At 36.0% G+C, this 21,337-nt stretch overlaps 1 protein-coding gene across 1 annotated transcript in view; it reads left to right on the forward strand.

Moving 5' to 3' along the window:
- The window catches only part of ed (hemicentin protein echinoid), a 249,377-nt gene that overhangs the window by 216,586 nt on the left and 11,454 nt on the right, over positions 1–21,337 (forward strand). The window contains exon 4 of the mRNA XM_089635966.1: positions 9,784–9,980. Within this exon, the coding sequence (XP_089492092.1) occupies positions 9,784–9,980 (197 nt within the window). The remainder of the gene's footprint in view (positions 1–9,783; positions 9,981–21,337) is intronic.

Raw genomic sequence — 21,337 nt, forward strand, 5'->3', positions numbered from 1 at the left:
AAATTTTATAACCTTAATTTTAATTTTGAAGTCACGAATAGTGTTTTGTATCTGTAGTCTAAACTGACGTCTTCTGCACCGTGTGACGCTCTGCCGTAGCTCTCTTGTTTTATGTGCCTCTGCGGTTGCGTTCACCGCTTTTACAGAGGTACCTGCTTATCACCACACCCTCCTGATGTCATCATCACTGCACGAATTGATTTAACTAACCCGGAGCCCTTCGCGTCCTACCTAATAGGTCGTTGTTCTGTGATTATCTCTTCTTCAAGGTCACCATCTCTTTGCAAGTGGATCTCCTCCCGATGCATATCCGGATCCGGTTCTTCACTGTCCTCTTCAAACAAACCCAAAATATTGACGGTGGAACGTGCGGCAATTCTATCTCGTCTCTCCTCAGACACAGTCTGTTCTCTGTCAGGCATCTTCCGCGGGTCAAGCACATGTCTTGGCATGCCATCTACTTCGATGTTGTTGACTGAAGTAAGTCCTGTCACCCTTCCATGCACGATGTGCATCTCCCATCTACTGGCTTAACCGCAACAAGATCGCCCACTTAGAACTCAGTCAATACTTCCTCTTCTATATTCACTTGCGCAGAAGGGTGTCTCCACGAGTAAGTATGAACTATACTAGACAGCGCAACACCTTGATCATCCTGACTTTTTGGGCCAAAGATTGTACCAAAACACTGCCTGCAGGGGATCGCTTCCACTTCTGGCTGCAGTTCTCTTTATTGTTTGATGATGTCGTTCAACTATACCGTTTCCAGCTGGTCGGTATGCCGCGCGAAATCTTTGACGAACATTCCATCTCTTACATTTATCTGTAACACTGTAGGAACAAAATGCAGTACCATTGTCCATGAGAACTACTTTGGGCGGCCCTCTTTCCCGAAACACTTCTTCCAAATGTCTGATAATCGAAACTGCATTATCTGACTCGATTTCCCGCCACACGGCAAATCTACTTGGACCGCAATCGATAAATGTGAGTAAACATTTCCTACCGAAATGAGTAACATCAACTGAAAAGCGACTCCAGGTTGTCACAAAATTAAGATTACCCGCTTCATGGGATGATGGCGGAGGGTCAATTGTCCTGCATTGTACGCAGGAACGCACGCATCTATCGACGTCCTTTCTTCTCGCCTCGGGATCGACCAGCCGGGCAAGATGAAGCGTTCACTTTACTCCAAAGTGATGCTGAGCATGAAGAGTTTCTACGCTTAAAGCACATGTTTGCTCACCAGTTCCACTTTCAAGTCTCTCCCACCTATCTTCACACTCTGAGGAGTCTCTTTCACAACGTTTCCTGTCATGGCTACTCTTTGCCCGGGTCTTGCAAACCCTAGTAAGTACATCAGTTTTATTTCTACAGGACAACAAGGGTGATCGACAATGTCAGATCAAATTCTTCTACAATCTCCTTCATCAACCCCAAGCGTCACTTAACGAGCATCTCTGACACGACTACTCCCGGTCAGTGTAGATCTCACCCAGCACAAAAACGTCGCCGAATCTGTAATGATCTCCAGAGTTTGAAGATTTCACTTGAGAGTCAGATGTAATCCCTTAAGGAAGGAAAAGTACCAGCATTTACAAGACTTAAAACAGACATTAGAAAAGGATTACCACTCCTTTTAGGATAACCTTCCGCATCATTAAAATCATTAAAATTCATCTAAATAGACTGCCTCGACATATACATACATTGTTGTGTTTTGTGAATGTAAAATTCCTATCTCTCAAATTTTCCGCTTCATAAAACTGTTCGCAGAAAAGTATGTATCTTTTGTAAAATACGTATTTCCATTCTCGGTTTTTATGTAAACTTCCTAACTCCGATTTGAAATAGAAAGCCTTAACTTACAAAAGTTTAATGATTGAAAATAAATTTCGAAATATATTATATGTTCGAAACATAAATAAAAAGAATGAGCCGTCTTTCATTTTGTTTCACTACGAGGTTTTTTGTGCCTCCTGTAAAATTTTACATTTATTGGTTACGCATTCTACGAATTAATGCGACGATATGTTACACAACTTTGTCCTAACTGGGATTTATTCGCTATATTCGTTTCGCAACTATTTTCAACTTCCAACTTAATTTTCATAATGAACTAAGGATCTTTGAAATATATTTTAATTTTTTAAAAAGTTGATATCTCTACCGATGCTGTGTAGACTACGAGTAGATAACAAAAAATTGTATGATTCTTTATGAAATATTTGTCTATTAGGCTCATCACTACCGTTGTGTCTTCACATCACGAAGTTTCTTCTATAAGAAATTAAATTCCACCCAAATATAGCATGAAGTACGTTAGGCCATTAGACAACAGTTTCGATTCGATAACCTGATTTTCTCGTATTCCTCCTAGCCCGCCTTATGTTGACTAGATGGCAACTCCTGTGTGCGAATAATCTGTTCACATAAATTTGCTTTGTATTGATTGGTGTACGAAGATACGACACAAATCCCGTTAGTTTTCCTAGAACATACCTTGAACGGTAATAGACTTGAATACATTGCAACATGGTTTGTAGTTTGTCTGGTCTTTGTTGGTGAGTCCGTCAATAAATAGGTTATCTTCATAAGAATTTATCCACATACCGATTTTTTAAAAATTTCGTTTACTGTATAGGAAGTTTTAGTTAAGATTAGGTTATTACTCCTTGAAAATTTTAACCCGTCAGGCCTCCGGCATATTCAGAATTTGTGTAATTTCCGCTCTGCAATAAAATCCAAGCACGTGGAATATTAAAAAACCAAAAACTAAAAAGTGTTTTTTAAAGATATATAAATACGCGTTGAAATGTTGCTGTTCGAAATTAGGTGGATTCCACTGCGTTGCTCGGGCGGGCTTCACGCAGAGTTTTTCAAAATTTCATGTAAACTGAGTTCCTCTTGTTTGGAAGGTCAGTCAAAATCTCATCAACCTCGGAATAAAACTGTAGATTTGTATACACATCAAATCCACTAATAATAAATTTGTCGGTTGTATCGATCATATATTTTAGAATATTAGTAAAATGTCAGTCAGAAAAGAGAGCTCTTATGTTAGAGAATAATATAATACATGTCCCCAGTCATTGTGTAATATAGATTGGCATTGTTCAATACATCTACTACATGCGTTATATTCACTCCGCATCATTTATTCAAGCCCAAATATGGCTTCGGTAATCACTAAATCTTCCTTTGAGGAACATTTTACTATGACAAAACTGAAATTTCTTACATTTTCTGAAATTCAGATACTTTTTCTTCAAATAAATGGATGAAACATTTCAGTGCGAAACTTTTTGATTGTTTACGAACACGTCTGGTCTAGTTGTTAGAAAGAAAACCTATATATTATTATGTTCTTGCCAAACTTTGTAGGACTACATTTTTATCGACATGCATTTAGAAAACGACCCATTTGCTTTAATAAAAGCAATGCAGGGGGTGAAGTGTTTTCGTATTTAGTGTATTATCAATTTCACGGACAACTCACGGTCATTATAATAAACTAGTTCAAGTCGATGCTCCTCCTGGTCAAAGGCCTTGGAAATGTCCAGTGCAACCGTTTGGGTATCACCGTAACCTTCAAGGCACATCCCCTCCCCCCAAGCAGTGGCGGCCAGCTAATATGTGCTCCCGAGCGCCGAACAACCAACAAGATTTCCGACATGGCTAATCACAATACGAAATTCGGTTCGGTTATAATATCTCATACAAAAGGTACCTACTTATTAAGCGCGCTTGACGTGCAGACCGACTTTGACTTGTGCCTATGTTCGTAGCAGTTCGTTTTCGATTGCGATCCAAAATTTAACTGCTTTGTCGCATATTCTGTGGAACAGTCGAAAGCGTGGGTACATACCAGTTCATACTATTCTTTGCAAATAATACCATATCAAGGACGGCGTTCGGGGTTTTACCACCACATCAGAAGGAACGGTTCATTCAGTAGAAAGTTAAACTAAAACGCGTATGTTTGATATTATTGTCGATATCGTGGTTTCAATTTACCATCTGCTATTTTTCAGCGAATGTTCCGCTTCTTCGATACAAGCATACAGGATAAAACATGTCATTAAGAGATGAGTGATGGTCAGATTACTTATTATCAGTTTAGTCAGTACTCGCCGTTACCGGGCAATGGGCATTGTCTGTTGAATTTAAAACTTTTCTTACTCTGCGAAAGTTTTAAAGTTTAATTGCAGGTTATATCGATCTTGTATATCAATTATTAATAAGGTATATCAATTGCAGGTTATACTAATTTATGATTACTTTTGTGATTGTTCAACGTATAAATTAAGAATGAGTTTGAATGTGGAATATATTAAAAACAATAGGTCGAGTTTTGAAAACAAAGTGATAATAAAAAATGCCGGTCCACCTAAACCTGAACTGATAATAAAACAAGAGTGCAAATCTGAATCGAAGAAGTTTACTCGATCATTTAACAAAACAATGTATAACAAAAGTTCGTAGCTCTGTGCATGTGATCAATTGAATAGTTTATTTTGTTTTACGTGTTTAATTTACGATATTGATTCAGTTTGGACAATCAGCGGTGTTACTGATGTAACTCACCTTTCTGAAAAAATCAAAAAACATAATTCTTGTCATTTACACTTACAAAAAGTTTTGAGTTTAAAGGTTTTAGGAAAAGTTGACATCAGAATGCAATTGGATTCAGGCTACCGTGCCTAAGTTAAACACCATAATGAGCTATTTAATAAAAATCGATAAAGGTCAAATTTCCCAGAACATGATTACAATGTGACGCTTAAAACGTATGACTTCCTAAATAAAGTTCAGTAAAAGATGAACTCTGTGCAATTTACGCCCGCGACAAAAGCTAACGGCGCTTTATCAATTTTACAACTTTTTTATAGTACTTGTTTATTAGAAGACTTTCGCGAGACTGTGAAATTACTAAAAATTTTGTGCGCCATTCATGACGTTTGGAATGACCTCAGATGAAAGCTAAAGATGTTTCTCAACGTTAAAAAGAATAAAATCTTTTTTAAACACGTTGAGCCAGGACAGACTGAACGCACTATCAGTGTTAAGCATTGATAGAGGTCTTCGCTAAACAAAAGGAGCAGAGAATAGAACTTCTTTATAAATAGGTATCTACCTTTATTTAATTTATTTTATGACTTAATGTTGTAATCCGGTGAACCCCCACATATTTTGACCACCGGCCGCCACTGCCCCCAAGCATGGGTCACATACGCGAAAAGATCACCGCACGAATCACCGCCGGTTCTGCCGGAATTACTATTGACGGTCGTTAATAATTTTCTTATTCTCGAGCTATGCTAGCAGTTTGTCGTTGATCACACGTTCCGTCACGTTGGCTAGAATAGATGTGATCGGTACGGGTCGGTAGTTGGCCGGGATGAAATAGCATGAATGACCGCCCTTTTCCATCCAGAGGGTACAGAGCCATTTTTGCATTTTACAAAGTACAGGGACATTTTAAAAACTTCGTCAAAATTGGAGTCAGAATTTATTTCCGCAGCGCACCAAAACCCTGTAAGACCTGGAGTATATCCCGATGCCAGATACTCGACTTTTTCATATAGAAACCGCAGGTGGAGGAACCGTCGGCGGGACAGCACCCCGATTATCGAGGATTGAGTTTTCCGCAAACATTTAACCTAATAAGTTGGCTTTTTCGGTGGCGGTGTTTGCTAGTGTGCCGTTAAGTCTGGTAAGAGTTGGTAGACTGTCTGTTTTCCGGCGTTCAAGATGTATTGTAGGCTCGGTAAGCCGCGTTATTTGGTCGAACTGCTTCGGAGCGTTGTCGACTTTGAGCCCATACCAGTTTCTTTAACAGCGGTTTGTATGAAGCCATCCATCGCGGATGTAACGACTTAATTTTCTGGGCACATTTGGAAGGATCCTAAGTCTGAAAACAAACAGTTGACCACGGGAAAGCATTAAAATGTGCGCGCAGACCAAACCAAACTGCTGACCTATAGTGCCACACTTTTCTCTTCAGCCTCTCGTTTGACGATCCGAAATGAACAGGGATTAATGTCGTAACCAGGCAGTAGTCGGCCGATCCTAAAGGCGCTGCGATCTCAATCCTTGGTATCTGTGTTGCACAGTGGTTAGAAAAGGGTCTAACAGATTGGAGCGGTGAGTCTAGACATCAGGAACCCTTGTAGGCACCTGAACCATTTTGCTCAAATCCGTGGCAAAGGGCAAAAGACTCCGCCTGTCGTACAGCCGAGTCTGTTGATCCAGAGAAATTCAACAATGGGTCGTTATGAACATTGAAGTCCCCCAGAACCTCAAACTCGGCAGAAGGGTAGCGGGGCAACCACTACGCATTTTTTGTTAATTTTGCTTTTATATATCATCATTATGCTATGCTATCCTGCTATAATTGCTTCTAGATAGGTCATACAGTTACGTACAAATATTAATAAATTATAGCATTATAAATTAAATAGACGCTTCACATTGGATAAAACAGGATGATCTTATTAAAACTAAGCCAATCGTTGAATCATATTTAGGAAAATGATTCAATTCTGTGTAAAAGTAATCCTGAATTGAAAATTCGTCCGAGTTTGTTTTGTAGCTACTGAGCTTTCATTCGAAGGTAAACAGAGCCCCTGAATCTGCTAAGATTTTATCGTCAAAGCTTTCATCAAAGGAATTTACTTTCACAAATTCTGGACAAGAGAGAGTAGTGTACCTACACAAAATCTGTTGGGTTAAAAAATTGTTCAAATTCATACATCCACTTCACTTTGCTAAAACGATGTTGCTCGGCCGAAAAAGTTGTAAATAAATTATGTAGAATTTTCCGTCAAAAACATACAACCGCGAACCTCTCCACCACATAGAGACTAGAGGCAAAGCTTGGGAACTTTCATATTTTCTATAACATATTTTGCATATAAATTATCTTCTTAAGATATTAAGTATATTTTTGTAGGTGTTTGTATTGTCTAGCGTTTATCCGGTTTAACCCCTAGAACCTCTTCATATTTTGCAAAGTAAAAACACGTTTCTTGTTAACTCTTTTAGTTTTTATGTTATTATTGAAGATAATATTTATACATTTGTTATGCCAAAACGTTCATAATATGAAATTCCCTCGATAGAAAAAAATTGCGTAGTAAGCTCCGAAAATTATTTAAAACCGTTTTGTTCTGTTATTTAATATATTATAGGCATGAAAAAATTCAAAGTGTATCTTTAAATGCAACCAAACCATTTGTGGAGAGATTCTTGCTCAATTATTTAATATTTTCACCATTTTCGCTATCGTTTATTTAATATTAGCGCGCTCCCTCTAACATTCGTATTTACATATCTCCCGTTCAAACCATTTTTAAACGCTTACTGGGTCAAAATGCGGTTTGCGCGGGAAATATTTTAGTATTCAATTCCAGATAAATTCGCTGCTTTTTTTATTTTAAAGCAGATAAAAAAGACTCTTTCAGATTTTATTATTACACATGCAATTAAAAATAGCAAAATTTAGAACGCAAACACAGGTACAGTTTTTAAGTCGCTTACTGATGGTTTTATCGTGTAAAATTTAATTTTACTTTACACGGCACTTATAAAAGTTATTGTCACTTAACTTTTTTTCCGTTTTACCTTAAAAAATTAAAAATCCTACAAATATTTTTCAAATGCTTGATGTTGTTTCATAAAATGAATCAAAATTTTAGTGGTGCTTTTTCTTTTTAACACTGTTTAAATCATATATAATCGTAATACAAAATGAGATAGCACATCTGTGTCAGGAAGTGGGTGGCAGAAATATCTCCCAAAATTGCTCTTGGGGTTAAAAGTGTCAAGTGAAATTTTTGATATTACAATGCAATGAAAGAAATAAATTTCGACGTGTCCGCTTTTGGAAAAATAAAAGTATTGATGTATTTTATTTAATTATTTACATATTAAATTTAATTATAATAATGACGTATTACATATCTCACTAGGTGTGTAACGCCTGTGTTGAGATGGCAATTTACAGAGTGGTTGTTAACTTGGTTTTTGTTTATACAGTATTATGAAAAAGTCAGATAAAATAAAATCAGTATATAATTATATTTTTAAATTATACAATTCAAGAATGAATGTAGAAGATGAAGACGAAGCGAGAATAATTTTAAGTAATTAATTAATAAAATTTCAGTTTGACCAAAAGGCATAGGCAGTATACATACACAGGCGTATTTTTTAATATATTTTGAAATACTTCTAATGTATATGTTTATTGGAGGTAATCAATAATTTACTTTTAAAGGTTTTGGTTTGTGTGTTTCTAATGTCAATAGGTAGATAATTGAATAGCTTAATAGTATTATATTATAACTTTTTTGTCCATAGGAGGTTTGACTATTTGGGATGTTAAAAGATTTTACGTGCGACTGTCTCAATTCTCTAGTGCTTATTCGTTCTTCATACATCTGGGTATTTTTAAATGGATTAAATATGGATATTTTTTAACGATTTTTACTTTTCATTTTCACAATCACCATTGCGCCTTTCCTCACCTACTTCTGTGAATATATTTGTAAGATCAGTCTCCAGAGAACACAGTTTTTGAGTTCGGTTCGCTTCGATTCTTCTGTCGATTTGCCAGTCCTTTTCTCTAATACCATTTTAGTACCTACCATTATTTCTTCGGTCTATATGTTCCCTCTTTCCTCCAATGTTTCCTGAGATTATGTGACCTAAAAATGCATTATTTTTTTTAAAAGGTTCCTATAAATTATTCAACTACAATAAACGCTTTTAATATCACCTTTGAAATTCATCAAAGCTGGTGTTTGAAATATATCAAAGGCAATAATTTCTAGCTAGGAATATTCATTATGCTAAAGTTGCTAATGGAAGCTCTTTATGATTCTGATGAATAGTTCGCTTCGTTCTGATTTTTTGGTTCAGATCAGGAGTGTCTGAAAGGGCTTTATTTTGTTCATTCCGATTTATTGCGCATCGCTATCATTTATCAGCTTAATTTCACAGTAAAATGAGGTTAATTCACGTTTTCAATGACAGACCTTTATTTAGTTAAATTTTTCTAAAGCCGTTAGGTTACGTTATTGATTTGTACTTGGATTCTTTTTAGAAGTTTTTTTTTAGTAAGCGTTCTTATTTTTCCGTTCCGTTTTTAACATGATTTTAATACATCAGCAGAATTCATTTTTCTTTGTACAATCGTGTAAATCGCTTGTGGTTTTTACATTAACGTTTTGAGAATGTTATCAGTAACTTTAATTTTTTTTTTGATATATAAGTAAAAGTAATGCACTTTTTTTAGAATATTTAGTTTCTATATTGTAGTTAATATAGTTACATTTCCAATCACATATATGCATTTACGTGTTAAAAATATATTTTTAAATTTCCGTAAGCGTTATCATTTAAGTATGTAGATTTCGTCGAGTAAACTTATAATTTTGATGATACCATAATTGGTTATTGTTGATAGATTTAAAAAAAACTTCTGGGACTAACTACCATATGAATAATGAGGGAATTTGAGACAGTCGCACGTAAAATCTTTTAACATCCCAAATAGTCAAAATAATGTTACTGAAGTAGTTAAGTAATGTATAATACCGTATTAACCGTATGAAGCCCCAAACAGGGCGTAAGTAAATAAATAATATTATTTGTTTTGTGTAATATTTACATGTGTACCTACTAATATTACAGTTGTCCCGCTTTCATGCCGTCTCTCTCTCTTAAAGGACTTCAGTCATACGTTGGTTGATTACATTTGTTTATTAATTGTTGCAGATGGTACCGCGAAGGTTCTACCTACCCTCTGGAGGAGGTGCTTGCGAGTGGAATATCTCGCTCTGAGGCCAGCAGTGCCACCCTAACACTGAGCCCCTCCAGGGAAGACGATGGTGCCATCTTCAGGTGCGTCGTGTGGAACAGGGCTCTTCCCGAAGGAGAGAAGCTGGAGGCTACTGTTACACTCAGCGTTAACTGTGAGTTTGCCTTCATTGTAATTATTTAATAGTCGCAACAAAGTCAAAGTTTTTGTTGTTATTTTTAATCCAAATAATATATATTATCGGACAGCAAAATAACATCTTGTAACTCAAAATATTCTCAGGAATCGCTAGTTAAAATCTTTCAGGTAGGTACGTGCTTAGAATTGGTGAGTAATATAACAAAATATGAATTTTATTAAGACTTGTAGTTTTAAATACCATTTCGAAATATTTTATAAACATTAGAACCCCTCAGAATTCTCTCATATTCTGTCAAAAGTCGGAGCACTTTCGCTTTGCAATTAAAAATTGAATATTTATAAACATATCCGAAATTTTTTTTTTTGAAAGGTGTTAAATACTCTTTCAGGTGTTATTTTTAGAAATAAACATATAGTTTTTTATAATTTTTGATAACGAAACAAAAGAAAAACACACTCACATTTTATTAGACAGTTGTATTATAAATGTAACTGTTACCTCATTTTCCGTAAAAAAAAATAATTTTCGTAATTTTTTCTCAAATTGCGCAAAAACCTTCGGTTTCATAGAGTTTCACATTTTATTTTTTCTCTGAATAACTTCTAGATTTGAATATAATGCGTGTTTTTTTTCCTCTTTCTAACACCGTTTAGGTCATATTTCTCACCATGGCAGTAAGGGAGACAACCAAATGCGAACAAATGAGCTTAAGGGGTTAAGCTTTTAATCTATTCTAATGAAATAAAATTTAATTTTAAATTTGGTATTCTGCTCTTCTATACAGCTATATAAATATACACGATGTTAACTGCCTCCCAGGAACACACATATAATTGAAGTTTCATTCGGCCAATAGTAGGTACATATGATCGATGTTTCACTCGGTGTGGTTTTGTACATATTGTTTGAATTTTGGGGTATTGTAGAGTCGCTTCCTTCTCATTCTTGAGACCACTTAATTTTTACACAAATAAACACACAGTTACCTACATACTACATATCTGTCCTCCCAAAACCCGAAAGTCAAAACGTGACATGTACCACCAACATTCATGATAACTACAGTAGTTTTTTTGGGGTTTTGTATTTAAAGAAGACTAAAACCAACCGCGTTTTCGAAATACAAAACTAAAAAAACTCCTGAACTGAACAATTGAGATGATTTAGAGTAGGGTAAGCCACTATTTAGCCGTTTGCCGGGTTGTCAGTAATTATTATTCCAATAGGTAGTGTGCAGAAAAGCTAGCCTTTTTTAAAAACATGATCGTATAATCTACTGGGCTCGCTTTTATGACAGAATTCTCATCGCAAAAGAGAGACTTGTGTATTTAAATCCGCAAGTGTTTACGTAAAACATCGTGTACCACAAAATAATCTTATATTATTCAAGCCCAAAGATATTAGAAGAACGAGATGTGATATGCGCAGTTCGTACTGAGTGGAATTGTTTTGCCGAGTGTCGCCGGTTTTGTTCACCAATACTACTGCACACCTTCGCTTACGCTAAGGCATCGCTAAGGTATCCGCACTAATACATAGAACAGATTTCTGTGCGTACACGTCCCGATACCGTTCAAAGTACCCTTATTAGGTAGTACTCCGGCTACGGTCCGGCGGCCAACATAGCATATCTCGTTCTTCTAATATCTTTGTTCAAGCCTATGAAATAACACGAGCATTACGTAGGAATATTCTAAAATAATGGAGTAATAAAAAAATGTTTTTTTTAAATAAAATTTTGCACTAATATTACTCTACAATTACATAAATTAAATCATTTATATCACCAATACTACTACTTGAGCTTCTAAGCGTTCATGCACTTCCTCGGTCAATTATTTCTAATCGTTTTAGGTAGTTAATGTATATCAATGTAATTTCTGTTTTTAAACTCTCATTATATCTAATACACGGAGTAGTTTCTGGTTTTCTTTAAAAAACGTGCAACTATAACTCTTCTACAGGGTTTTCCAATAAGAGTTGTTATTTTGAATAGCCCGCTATTTCGGTAGATCTTACTTTTGAAGTTGTCATTTTTTGACATTTGACAACTATAAACTACGCCATTAATAAAAATGGAACGATACACGCTTCAACAACGCATTTCAATTATTAAAATTCACTTGAGTGAATAAAATACAAATCATCTTGAGTGATGAGGCACATTTCCACCTCGGTGGCTTCGTCAACAAGCAAAATTGTCGCATCTGGGGCTCGGAAAACCCAAGAGTTATTGTTGAAAATCTTCTCTATCCTCAACGTAGCTGTTTGGTGCGGTTTATGGTCCGGCGGAGTCATTGGACCTTACTTTTTTGAAAATGAGGCTGGAGCAACAGTTACAGTGAATGGATTGCGCTATCGAGAGATTATTAATGATTTTATGGCCGGAATTGGATGGTATTGATCTGGACAACGTTTACTTTCAACAAGACGGCGCTACGTGCCACACAAGCAACGAAACCATTGATATTTTACAAAATAACACCTCTTATTGGAAAACCCTGTAGTTTCATTAAACAACAATTTAATCAACTTCTAACTGAGGAATTCTAATATTGACATCGCAGAGTTTTTCGAAATCAAATATAGACGGTAATATTCCTCTTATTTTGAAATTCAAATTTGCAAAATTTCATCAAGAATAATCAATTTTCTGCTTTGAGTGGTGGGAAAGTGGGTGGGGTTGGTTTATGAAATCTCACTTAGACAGTGATCTCCCTCCGTTTTTGAAGGTCATGTGTGCAAAATTTCATCAATCTCTGAAAAAACACTGTAGATTTATTAAAAAAAAAACTCATACAGTTAGTTAATATAAATAATAACTTTTATCAGAGCCTCCAAATTCTCTCAGTATGAGCGCAATTCTGCGGTATTAAATTCTTTCAGTACAATCAACATATTAATAACGCTTTATACATAAATAAACAAGAGCACACTCGTTTTACGTTAAATAAAGATTTGATATTTTTTTGAATTTTTTTTTTGATTTGCAAGAAGCATGTAAGTAAATATATACAAATAACGCTGGTCTACGCGATACCTAATTGCTTAATTATGTTGCCTGCAGAGAAAAATGTACAAATTTAAAAGCAAATATTATTTTTAAGATTTTGCTCTTATTTTAGACTATTATCTCTAATTCAAACTATTTCTAACTGCATACAGGTATATCATTTTATAGTTTCTATATATCATGTATATCTCTGTAGGTTATACCTATTATATATATTATCACTGTAGACCTAGCAGCTCTTGGTTGATATTCAAAAGAAATTATTTTTGTCATTTTTTATCATTTTTTTATCATTATCATTTTTTAATATTGTTATTATTTTATAATGTGCGTGTATGTGTATTTGTTTTTATGTATTTGTACGAATGTGTTCATAATATATGCCTTTACATGTTCATATAAGTTATTTACATTTATGTATTTATTTACATTGCTAAATAAGTATTATGATTATTTTTCAACGTTAAAAGCGCCCATTGCCAAACTACTAGTTTATTGGAACTTTTCTCTTTTATTATATTATGTTCTTTCGTATTGTATTTTAATATTTCTTTTTTTTGTAAATTAACTCGTGAATTGGGCAAAAACGTTTTATTTTCTTAAACGTTTATTTAGAACCGTGTTCAATTTCAGGGCTGGTCAGGGTTATGTAATAAAAATAGAATCTTAGAATACAGAATTTTGTAGCTATGGCACTTCTAAGGTAATTCGATTAAAACGACTTTTTAGTAAGTCATAAATATCATGATATTCAGGTCTGCCATGAGTACAAAGCACGACGCGACTTTTGGACACCCAGTGTTTATATCATGATATTCAGGTCTGCCATGAGTACAAAGCACGACGCGACTTTTGGACACCCAGTGTTTATATCATGATATTCAGGTCTGCCATGAGTACAAAGCACGACGCGACTTTTGGACACCCAGTGTTTATATCATGATATTCAGGTCTGCCATGAGTACAAAGCACGACGCGACTTTTGGACACCCAGTGTTTATATCATGATATTCAGGTCTGCCATGAGTACAAAGCACGACGCGACTTTTGGACACCCAGTGTTTATATCATGATATTCTGGTCTGCCATGAGTACAAAGCACGACGCGACTTTTGGACACCCAGTGTTTATATCATGATATTCTGGTCTGCCATGAGTACAAAGCACGACGCGACTTTTGGACACCCAGTGTTTATATCATGATATTCAGGTCTGCCATGAGTACAAAGCACGACGCGACTTTTGGACACCCAGTGTTTATATCATGATATTCAGGTCTGCCATGAGTACAAAGCACGACGCGACTTTTGGACACCCAGTGTTTATATCATGATATTCAGGTCTGCCATGAGTACAAAGCACGACGCGACTTTTGGACACCCAGTGTTTATATCATGATATTCAGGTCTGCCATGAGTACAAAGCACGACGCGACTTTTGGACACCCAGTGTTTATATCATGATATTCTGGTCTGCCATGAGTACAAAGCACGACGCGACTTTTGGACACCCTGTGTTTATAGATGATCTTGACCGATTTAATTTAAAATCGATTATAATTAATTGTACACCATTAAATGTCAAAGACTAAGTTTATATTCAGATGGAGTAAATCAAATATTTGTATTATTACAAATATCTCGCCATCTGCTACATAATATTGTTCTACAAAGTTTTCATGATGTATAACGTAATAATGTAATGTAAGTAAAAGTGTCGGGCATATTTTACGATATCAATTTTCTTGTCCAGTCCGTATCGTTTTATTTTTATAACGAAATTTACGACGTGCGAAATAATAATAATAAAACATAGTATTTATATAGCGCAGTTTAGTGTCATTTCACTTCAAGTGCGAAGCTTCAAGCTCAAGAGTGACGCTTCTAAATTGCTGACATATTTTATTAGGAAGGGTCATTAATGCGTACAAATATTCACACTTGTCGATTTCACAAAGGCCTACAAACGTTCAGTCGGTCTGAACCGGCCTTTTATTAAAGCGGGACTTTCCGTTTAAAAGTTCCAAAATCCTTTGATTGTTCCGACGCGATTTCGGAGCGTATGAAATGTTGACAGAACAAATGAAGAGAAACTTTCCCGAGCTTTTCTCGAATATCATTTCGATTGTTTTAAAGAACTCGCTTCAGAGCAATCCCACTTCGACAATTTGCAATCTCCAATTCCACCCTTGGAAGCAATCACTTCAATTAAAGTTGAGACAAAGAAATAACCCAACTTTCTTTATAATTAGAGGTACTTTATTTATCTTACGTTTTAAGGATTGTAAACTTATTAAGTCAATTCCGAGAACTCGATGGAATGAGATAATCAAGCTTTTGCTCCGGTGTTTTATTAATTGAGTGACTGGATTCCGATACACAGCTCAAACAAGGGACCTATTTCTGGAGCACGCTATCATGTCGGAGAATCTTGTATCAGAGATTTAAGTCAGTTTAGCAGTTACCCTTTACTAAAGTCTAACCTTTCTGCCGGGGAAGATCAACAGCCAGGCCCGCCTCTCATTTAACAATCGATGCTTAAGTTAGCGTCTCCAGTGCCACGGTGCAGGTTGTATGGAACTTGGTTTTTGTGCCTGCGAGTTGCCGTCATTGTTGCTGTTCGACCCGATTCTAGATCTCCCCATTATTGTGCCGGGAATCGCTGTACCTACTCGTTACACGTAACAGATGTTTATGCGATCTCCCGTACATCTCCGTTGCAGCGGAATCGTGAGCCGGACTTATGAATGGTCGAACTCAAATGAAGCGTTATAAAGCAAGCGAGGATGGCTTCGGCGAAGGGTGTTTTTTGTGAATTTCTTACCATTTTTCATCCCCTAAGGATTCGTTTGCAAATATGTTTCACTGCAAATAAACACTAATAATACGGACGAGAACTTTTACGCTTTGAAGTGAAAATAAATGCTCAAGAAGCTTCAGCTACTTTCAGATTTTTTTAAATTAATTTAATAAAGGTGGCATTTCAAATATTTCCGCCGAGAAAGCCACTAATAAAAACTGTAGTGGTTATGAAATAAATGGAAAACCATTGAGAATTTATGCTTTTTATATTATGTTAACGACTTGATGTATAATTTATGAACCCAAATCTTATATTTAAGTATTCATGGCCTTTGGTACGCCTACGCGATGATAATTAGTGTATGGTTTTTAGTATAATATCTGGGATAATATATAAACAAAGGGTTTCGGATGATAAATCTGTTCACCCGAATACTTGGAATATTTAAAAGATAAAAACGTAAGAAATGGTAGGAATTATCCGTTCCGACTCCCTTTATTAAAATGCCCGTCTCCCATACGTATACTTATTAGCATGGCTCTTAATGGGCGGCGGAAATTTTGTTTCATTTGTAAATGTCTCGCAAACAATACCCGCTTAACTAGACTGTACTTCACAGAGTGTGTATTGTGTGACTGTATACGATAGTCTGTCTGTTGGCATACAAACCGAGCAGTTACACGCCATTTTATCATTTAGATTACTGAGGTTTCCCGGGAAGGAGCAGGCAGAGGGCCGGGAATAGCCGGGAGAGGCCGGGAGAGCGGGAGAAGCCGTAAGAGCGCGGTTAGCGGCCGCGATCTACTTACGGGGTGAAATAAAGGCTGACGTGCCAACAATGGACCTGCGTTATTGCTGGTCTCATACGTGATTACCTCTTAACCCTAACCCAACACTACAACCACCATCTGCATCGTTAGCGATTATAAATATATCGGACCATATTTAGCTTCCAGCTTTCAATTTAATCACTCAAATTTATCAAATACCACTTTCAAGGTATTATAGTCCGCGCATACTGACTTCCGTTCCTGGTTTCTCGTATTTTATCCCTTCTTATATTGCACCCCTCTACACTTTACCACAGGCTATATTTTTTTGTTAAACTATTTTTTTGCAGAACACTACTTGTTCGATTGCCAGTAATTGCAATATATTTTACTAGGTGACTGGATAACTCATCGAAATGTAAATAATAAATAGGTTACATAGGTTAGGTTTATATGTTTCTTTTTTCATTTCTTTTAATTACTTTATATTTCTTTTTAAAAGGTGTGTTGAATTGTCACTGAATTGAGTTATCATGGAAGCATTTTACTAGAATATCTGCTTCTCGAAGCTTCAATTTAATTAATTACCTACCCACGTACCACTACAAACATAAGGTTTTGTATCAAGGAAAAGTTTTCTAATTATGAATTATCTAACAAAAGAAATTTATTTGTTCAAATGTATGTACCTACTCACGGGGTTAGCTCTCAAATACCACCCTCAAGTCAAAATTAGGCGCACTTTATGTTCTCACCAGCTTCCACCCACTCCAATTATATCCCCTACTTTACCCCTTTCCCACCAGATGTCAAAAGTCGTTCTCATTTTGCGTAAAAAAAAACACTAATTAATTTTGTTATATTTTTCTTCCTCCGAGGTATGTAAATCTAGGTTATCTACAATGGTTATTGTGACAAACTGAAAGTCTACATACGTACTTTATATCTACAAAATACAATAAATAAAAACTGAAAGCAAAAGCTCCATTTAAATGAAAAAAAGTATTTTTCGGGAGTTTTTAGTGAGAAACACCCACTTCGGCCTCTACCGACTATCCTCCATCATACGAAGAAGAAGAAGCGAGTGAATACATTTCCACGTGTCGAATAATCGATCCTGTGTTTTGTATACATGTACACCACAAAGTTCCGGGAGCCCAGGAGAGTGAATGGGTGTGGGGCAGGAACAGAGAACAGTGAGCTTTACATTGCGAGAACTTTTTGGTTATAAATTAGCTTATCACATTTTACGTGTGCTCCTTGAATAAAGGTACCCCGAAGAGCTTTTTGCTCTACACGCTCGCCATAATCCCCCCGCCGGGACATCGCGGATACACGAAAGCTTTTAAACCGCTTATTCCTCACTTGATTGAGGGAGCTTTTTGGTTATGGAAACAATTACGAGTTTGCTGTCTAGCCCTAAATCTTAGCTCATACACTTCCGAGCAAACCGGAACGTTTTATGTTCGTGTACGGGTACCGCGGTACCGGTACCGGTATCGGTCGGTAATGCGGATTTTATTTTATACTTAACTTATTTATATCCCGGCCACATAAAGAATGTTCTGACGGGTTTGCAATTGCTGCAAGCGTAACAAATGTGCATATTACAGGAATCGATCGAACTTATATCTTGCTAAATCTACATTTATGTCTCAGCTTAGTGTTACATTTGTTTTATTTCTCCAGTCTAGATTCATAATTTTATCTCTAGCATTCGCTTCGCATATTCATTTGTACGTTTCACACGTGATTTTGTTTTACTGAACATGATCTATATTTCTTGCCTAAATGTACACATGAAAAAAATATATAATTGTTAAGAAAAAACCTAAATCAAAACAACAGCGAAATCCGTCTTCATTTTCGCCTCCATCAGATAAGTAAATTCGCCACGATAGGCAACATTTACTATAATAACGGGCTACACCGGCGGAGTATAGAGAAAGAGTATGGGATTAAAATGGCGATGCATTATCGCGGGAAAAGTAGGGCTCTGTATTTTTGTGTTTAACAGTGAGCATCCGGAGTCGTCACGCGACCAGGAGGCGATGAATTAGGAAGGGGGTATTTAATTTAATTTGAAGCATTATGAACCACGGTTTAGAGGTTTACGCTATTGTCTCGTTAATGCCGGTCGTTATCTTGCAGTATTAAGAATTCCTACGATGGCGGAGTTCGCCGTGCAGCGGACTTGACCGCAGAGAAGATGAAGATAAAAGCGTGTAGTAAATCTTAAACTATAGTAACCGGGAATACCTCGCGATAAATTACTTCGAAATTGTAAAATGGCCGGGCCTTTACCATCATGGCCGTACACCCCCTCGTGAATAATAATATTTTCAAGACATTGAATTAACTAATAGCCATAAACAAGATTATGGTGTATTATTTCATCGCGCAATTCACTACATCCATATTAGGCACTTCAGAATAGTTCGTTATCATGTGACAGAACGTTTATTAAACCCTGTCTAGTGCTTTTACTCGTATCCACAATGAACTAGATTGTGTTATTACTAGCACCCATGTTTTCGTTAGAAAGACTAACACTTTCAAGAACGTAAACTGTGAATGTCTATTTTCGTCGGTAATGAAATTCTTTACTGAAATATATCCACCCAGAGTGATAAACCTCAGCGTTAATGGACATCGAATCCCAGAACCACTTGAGCATATCGCTTCATATCGGCATATAGCTGCCGCCGATCGTCATCTCAATTAATCCTCTCGAGAGATAACCAACACTGGCGCAGCCTCCCGCATCCAGCACTCGGCCAATCGAACGATGAATGGTGAACCGTGGAATGAAACTTGCACTTGAGCCAAACTTTCAGATATTTACATTCCAGCTCCGACCTGATGAATGCATTCGTTGAAACTTGAAGCGTGAAACGTGAAACCCACCCCGTTATTTGGTGAAGAGATTTCAAGTGTCTGCTGTACGGCGCTTAATTAAAATACTTATTGAGATGCGATTGCTTTTGGGTTTTTTTCACACGTTTGGAACGCATTCCGCGCGGTAATAAATTGTATAGTGCGTGATTAATATGCATTCTCTATAACATACTAGCCCAGACTAGCTTTTCTTTTTATGTATTTTATGAGTTCCATAATATACATAAAATTTAATTGTAATTCTGCATTTTATGAGTTCCATCTACTCGAAGCCAGTGAACCTATACCTTCTCCATATTTAGGTTAGAGAAAGAGTTATTCACTCAACGATACTTAACGATTCATATCTAATAGCAAAAAACTAGTCATTTCAACGAAAGTTTGGATTTTGAATGGGCCGTCCATCTCCCACGTTTTGAGAGTTACTTTTATCCAGTCTGCAATGAGGTGCAAATAAACTGTATTTTGAAACAGGCGTGTTATAGCCCAAATAAATTAAATTCCCACATCATCAAACATATTATTTTCGGTTGTGAGTCTCTCTGATTTGTTTTGAATTTAAGTGGCATTACCAAAATTGGAACTGATTGTGTCTAGAATTCAGACAACCATTAAGGTAGGGACTTACATAATAAATAAGCTATATAGCGGTCGGTGGTGAGTTGTCACACAGGAGTAGTGTGATCAATTCCTCGGCTGGCTGAGTCCTCCATCACAACACAAGAGACATTTTTCGCTTACTGCGATGGTAGCAGGAGATTTTCAAATATGGTCAGATTATTAGTAACCTGGGAATGTTTGTCTTTCCTTAAAAAAAACATTTAAGAAAAAAATTATTCACTGTCGTTTTCAAAATTGGAACTGATATGTCAGTAATCCGAACTAGCGCTCAGCTATATATATATATTTTTATTAGTAAAAAAAGATACACGAATTACATAACATAACAATTACATAATATAATTACACAATATAGTACAGTTATTAATTACATAATATTAGTATTTGATGTACCCCCATAAATAAGCAGGGCTTGTGTGTATGGGGGTGTTGTTATATTGGTTTATGTTTGTTATGATTCAGTTCAACTGTTCGGAATACTTTTTAAGGTGGCTTTTGAATTCGTTTATATTTGCATTCATGTTTCTAATTTTTTCTGGTAATGAGTTAAAAAATTTAACTCCGAGATATTCATGGTTGAACTGTCCTATTGTTTTTTTTTACATTTAGGAGTATGAAGTATTGACGTTTGTCTAAGATGCAATTGGTGCAATTTTATTTTGAATATAGTTTTTATAAATTTGTAATGTTGCATGGTAGAAGTATAATGCACTTAATTTTCTGACCTTAAATTGTTTGAATAAAAGTTCGGACGAATATGAATAGGGTTTTTTTTAATATGGTTTTTATTATTATTTTTTGTGATATGTAAATTGTTTGAGTTTGATTTTTATATGTTAGTACATTTTCGTAAACATTTATCTTGATCAGTACGCAGAAATAATCTTTATTTTGATTTATTCCAATACTGGACCTCTGGATGCAAAGCCAATATTCGAACCAGTATTCGAAGTCTGTATTTCGTTTATGATGAATTTCATATTTTAGGACTGGACTATAAGAGACTGGAGTTTTATAAGATTCTGCCAAATCCCCTATTCGTGGAAACGGATCTTACCTTAGGTAGGATTAACAGCATCATCAATAATAAGCCGTAAAACTTTGTTTATCGTCTGAAGCAGTTGCAAGAAAATTCATCTGAGTTCCATATCGCTTAGCGGATTTACAATTCACACTTTCTTAGATGGATTTTACTTCCGTTGCTGAGAAGGCATCTGCTGAATTAGTTCCGACGCCGAACGCGATGTTTTCCCACCCCGTGGACC

Source organism: Hesperophylax consimilis, chromosome 9 (assembly GCF_061612785.1).
Source record: "Hesperophylax consimilis isolate HC1 chromosome 9, BYU_Hcon_1.0, whole genome shotgun sequence".
NCBI classification, from domain to species: domain Eukaryota; kingdom Metazoa; phylum Arthropoda; class Insecta; order Trichoptera; family Limnephilidae; genus Hesperophylax; species Hesperophylax consimilis.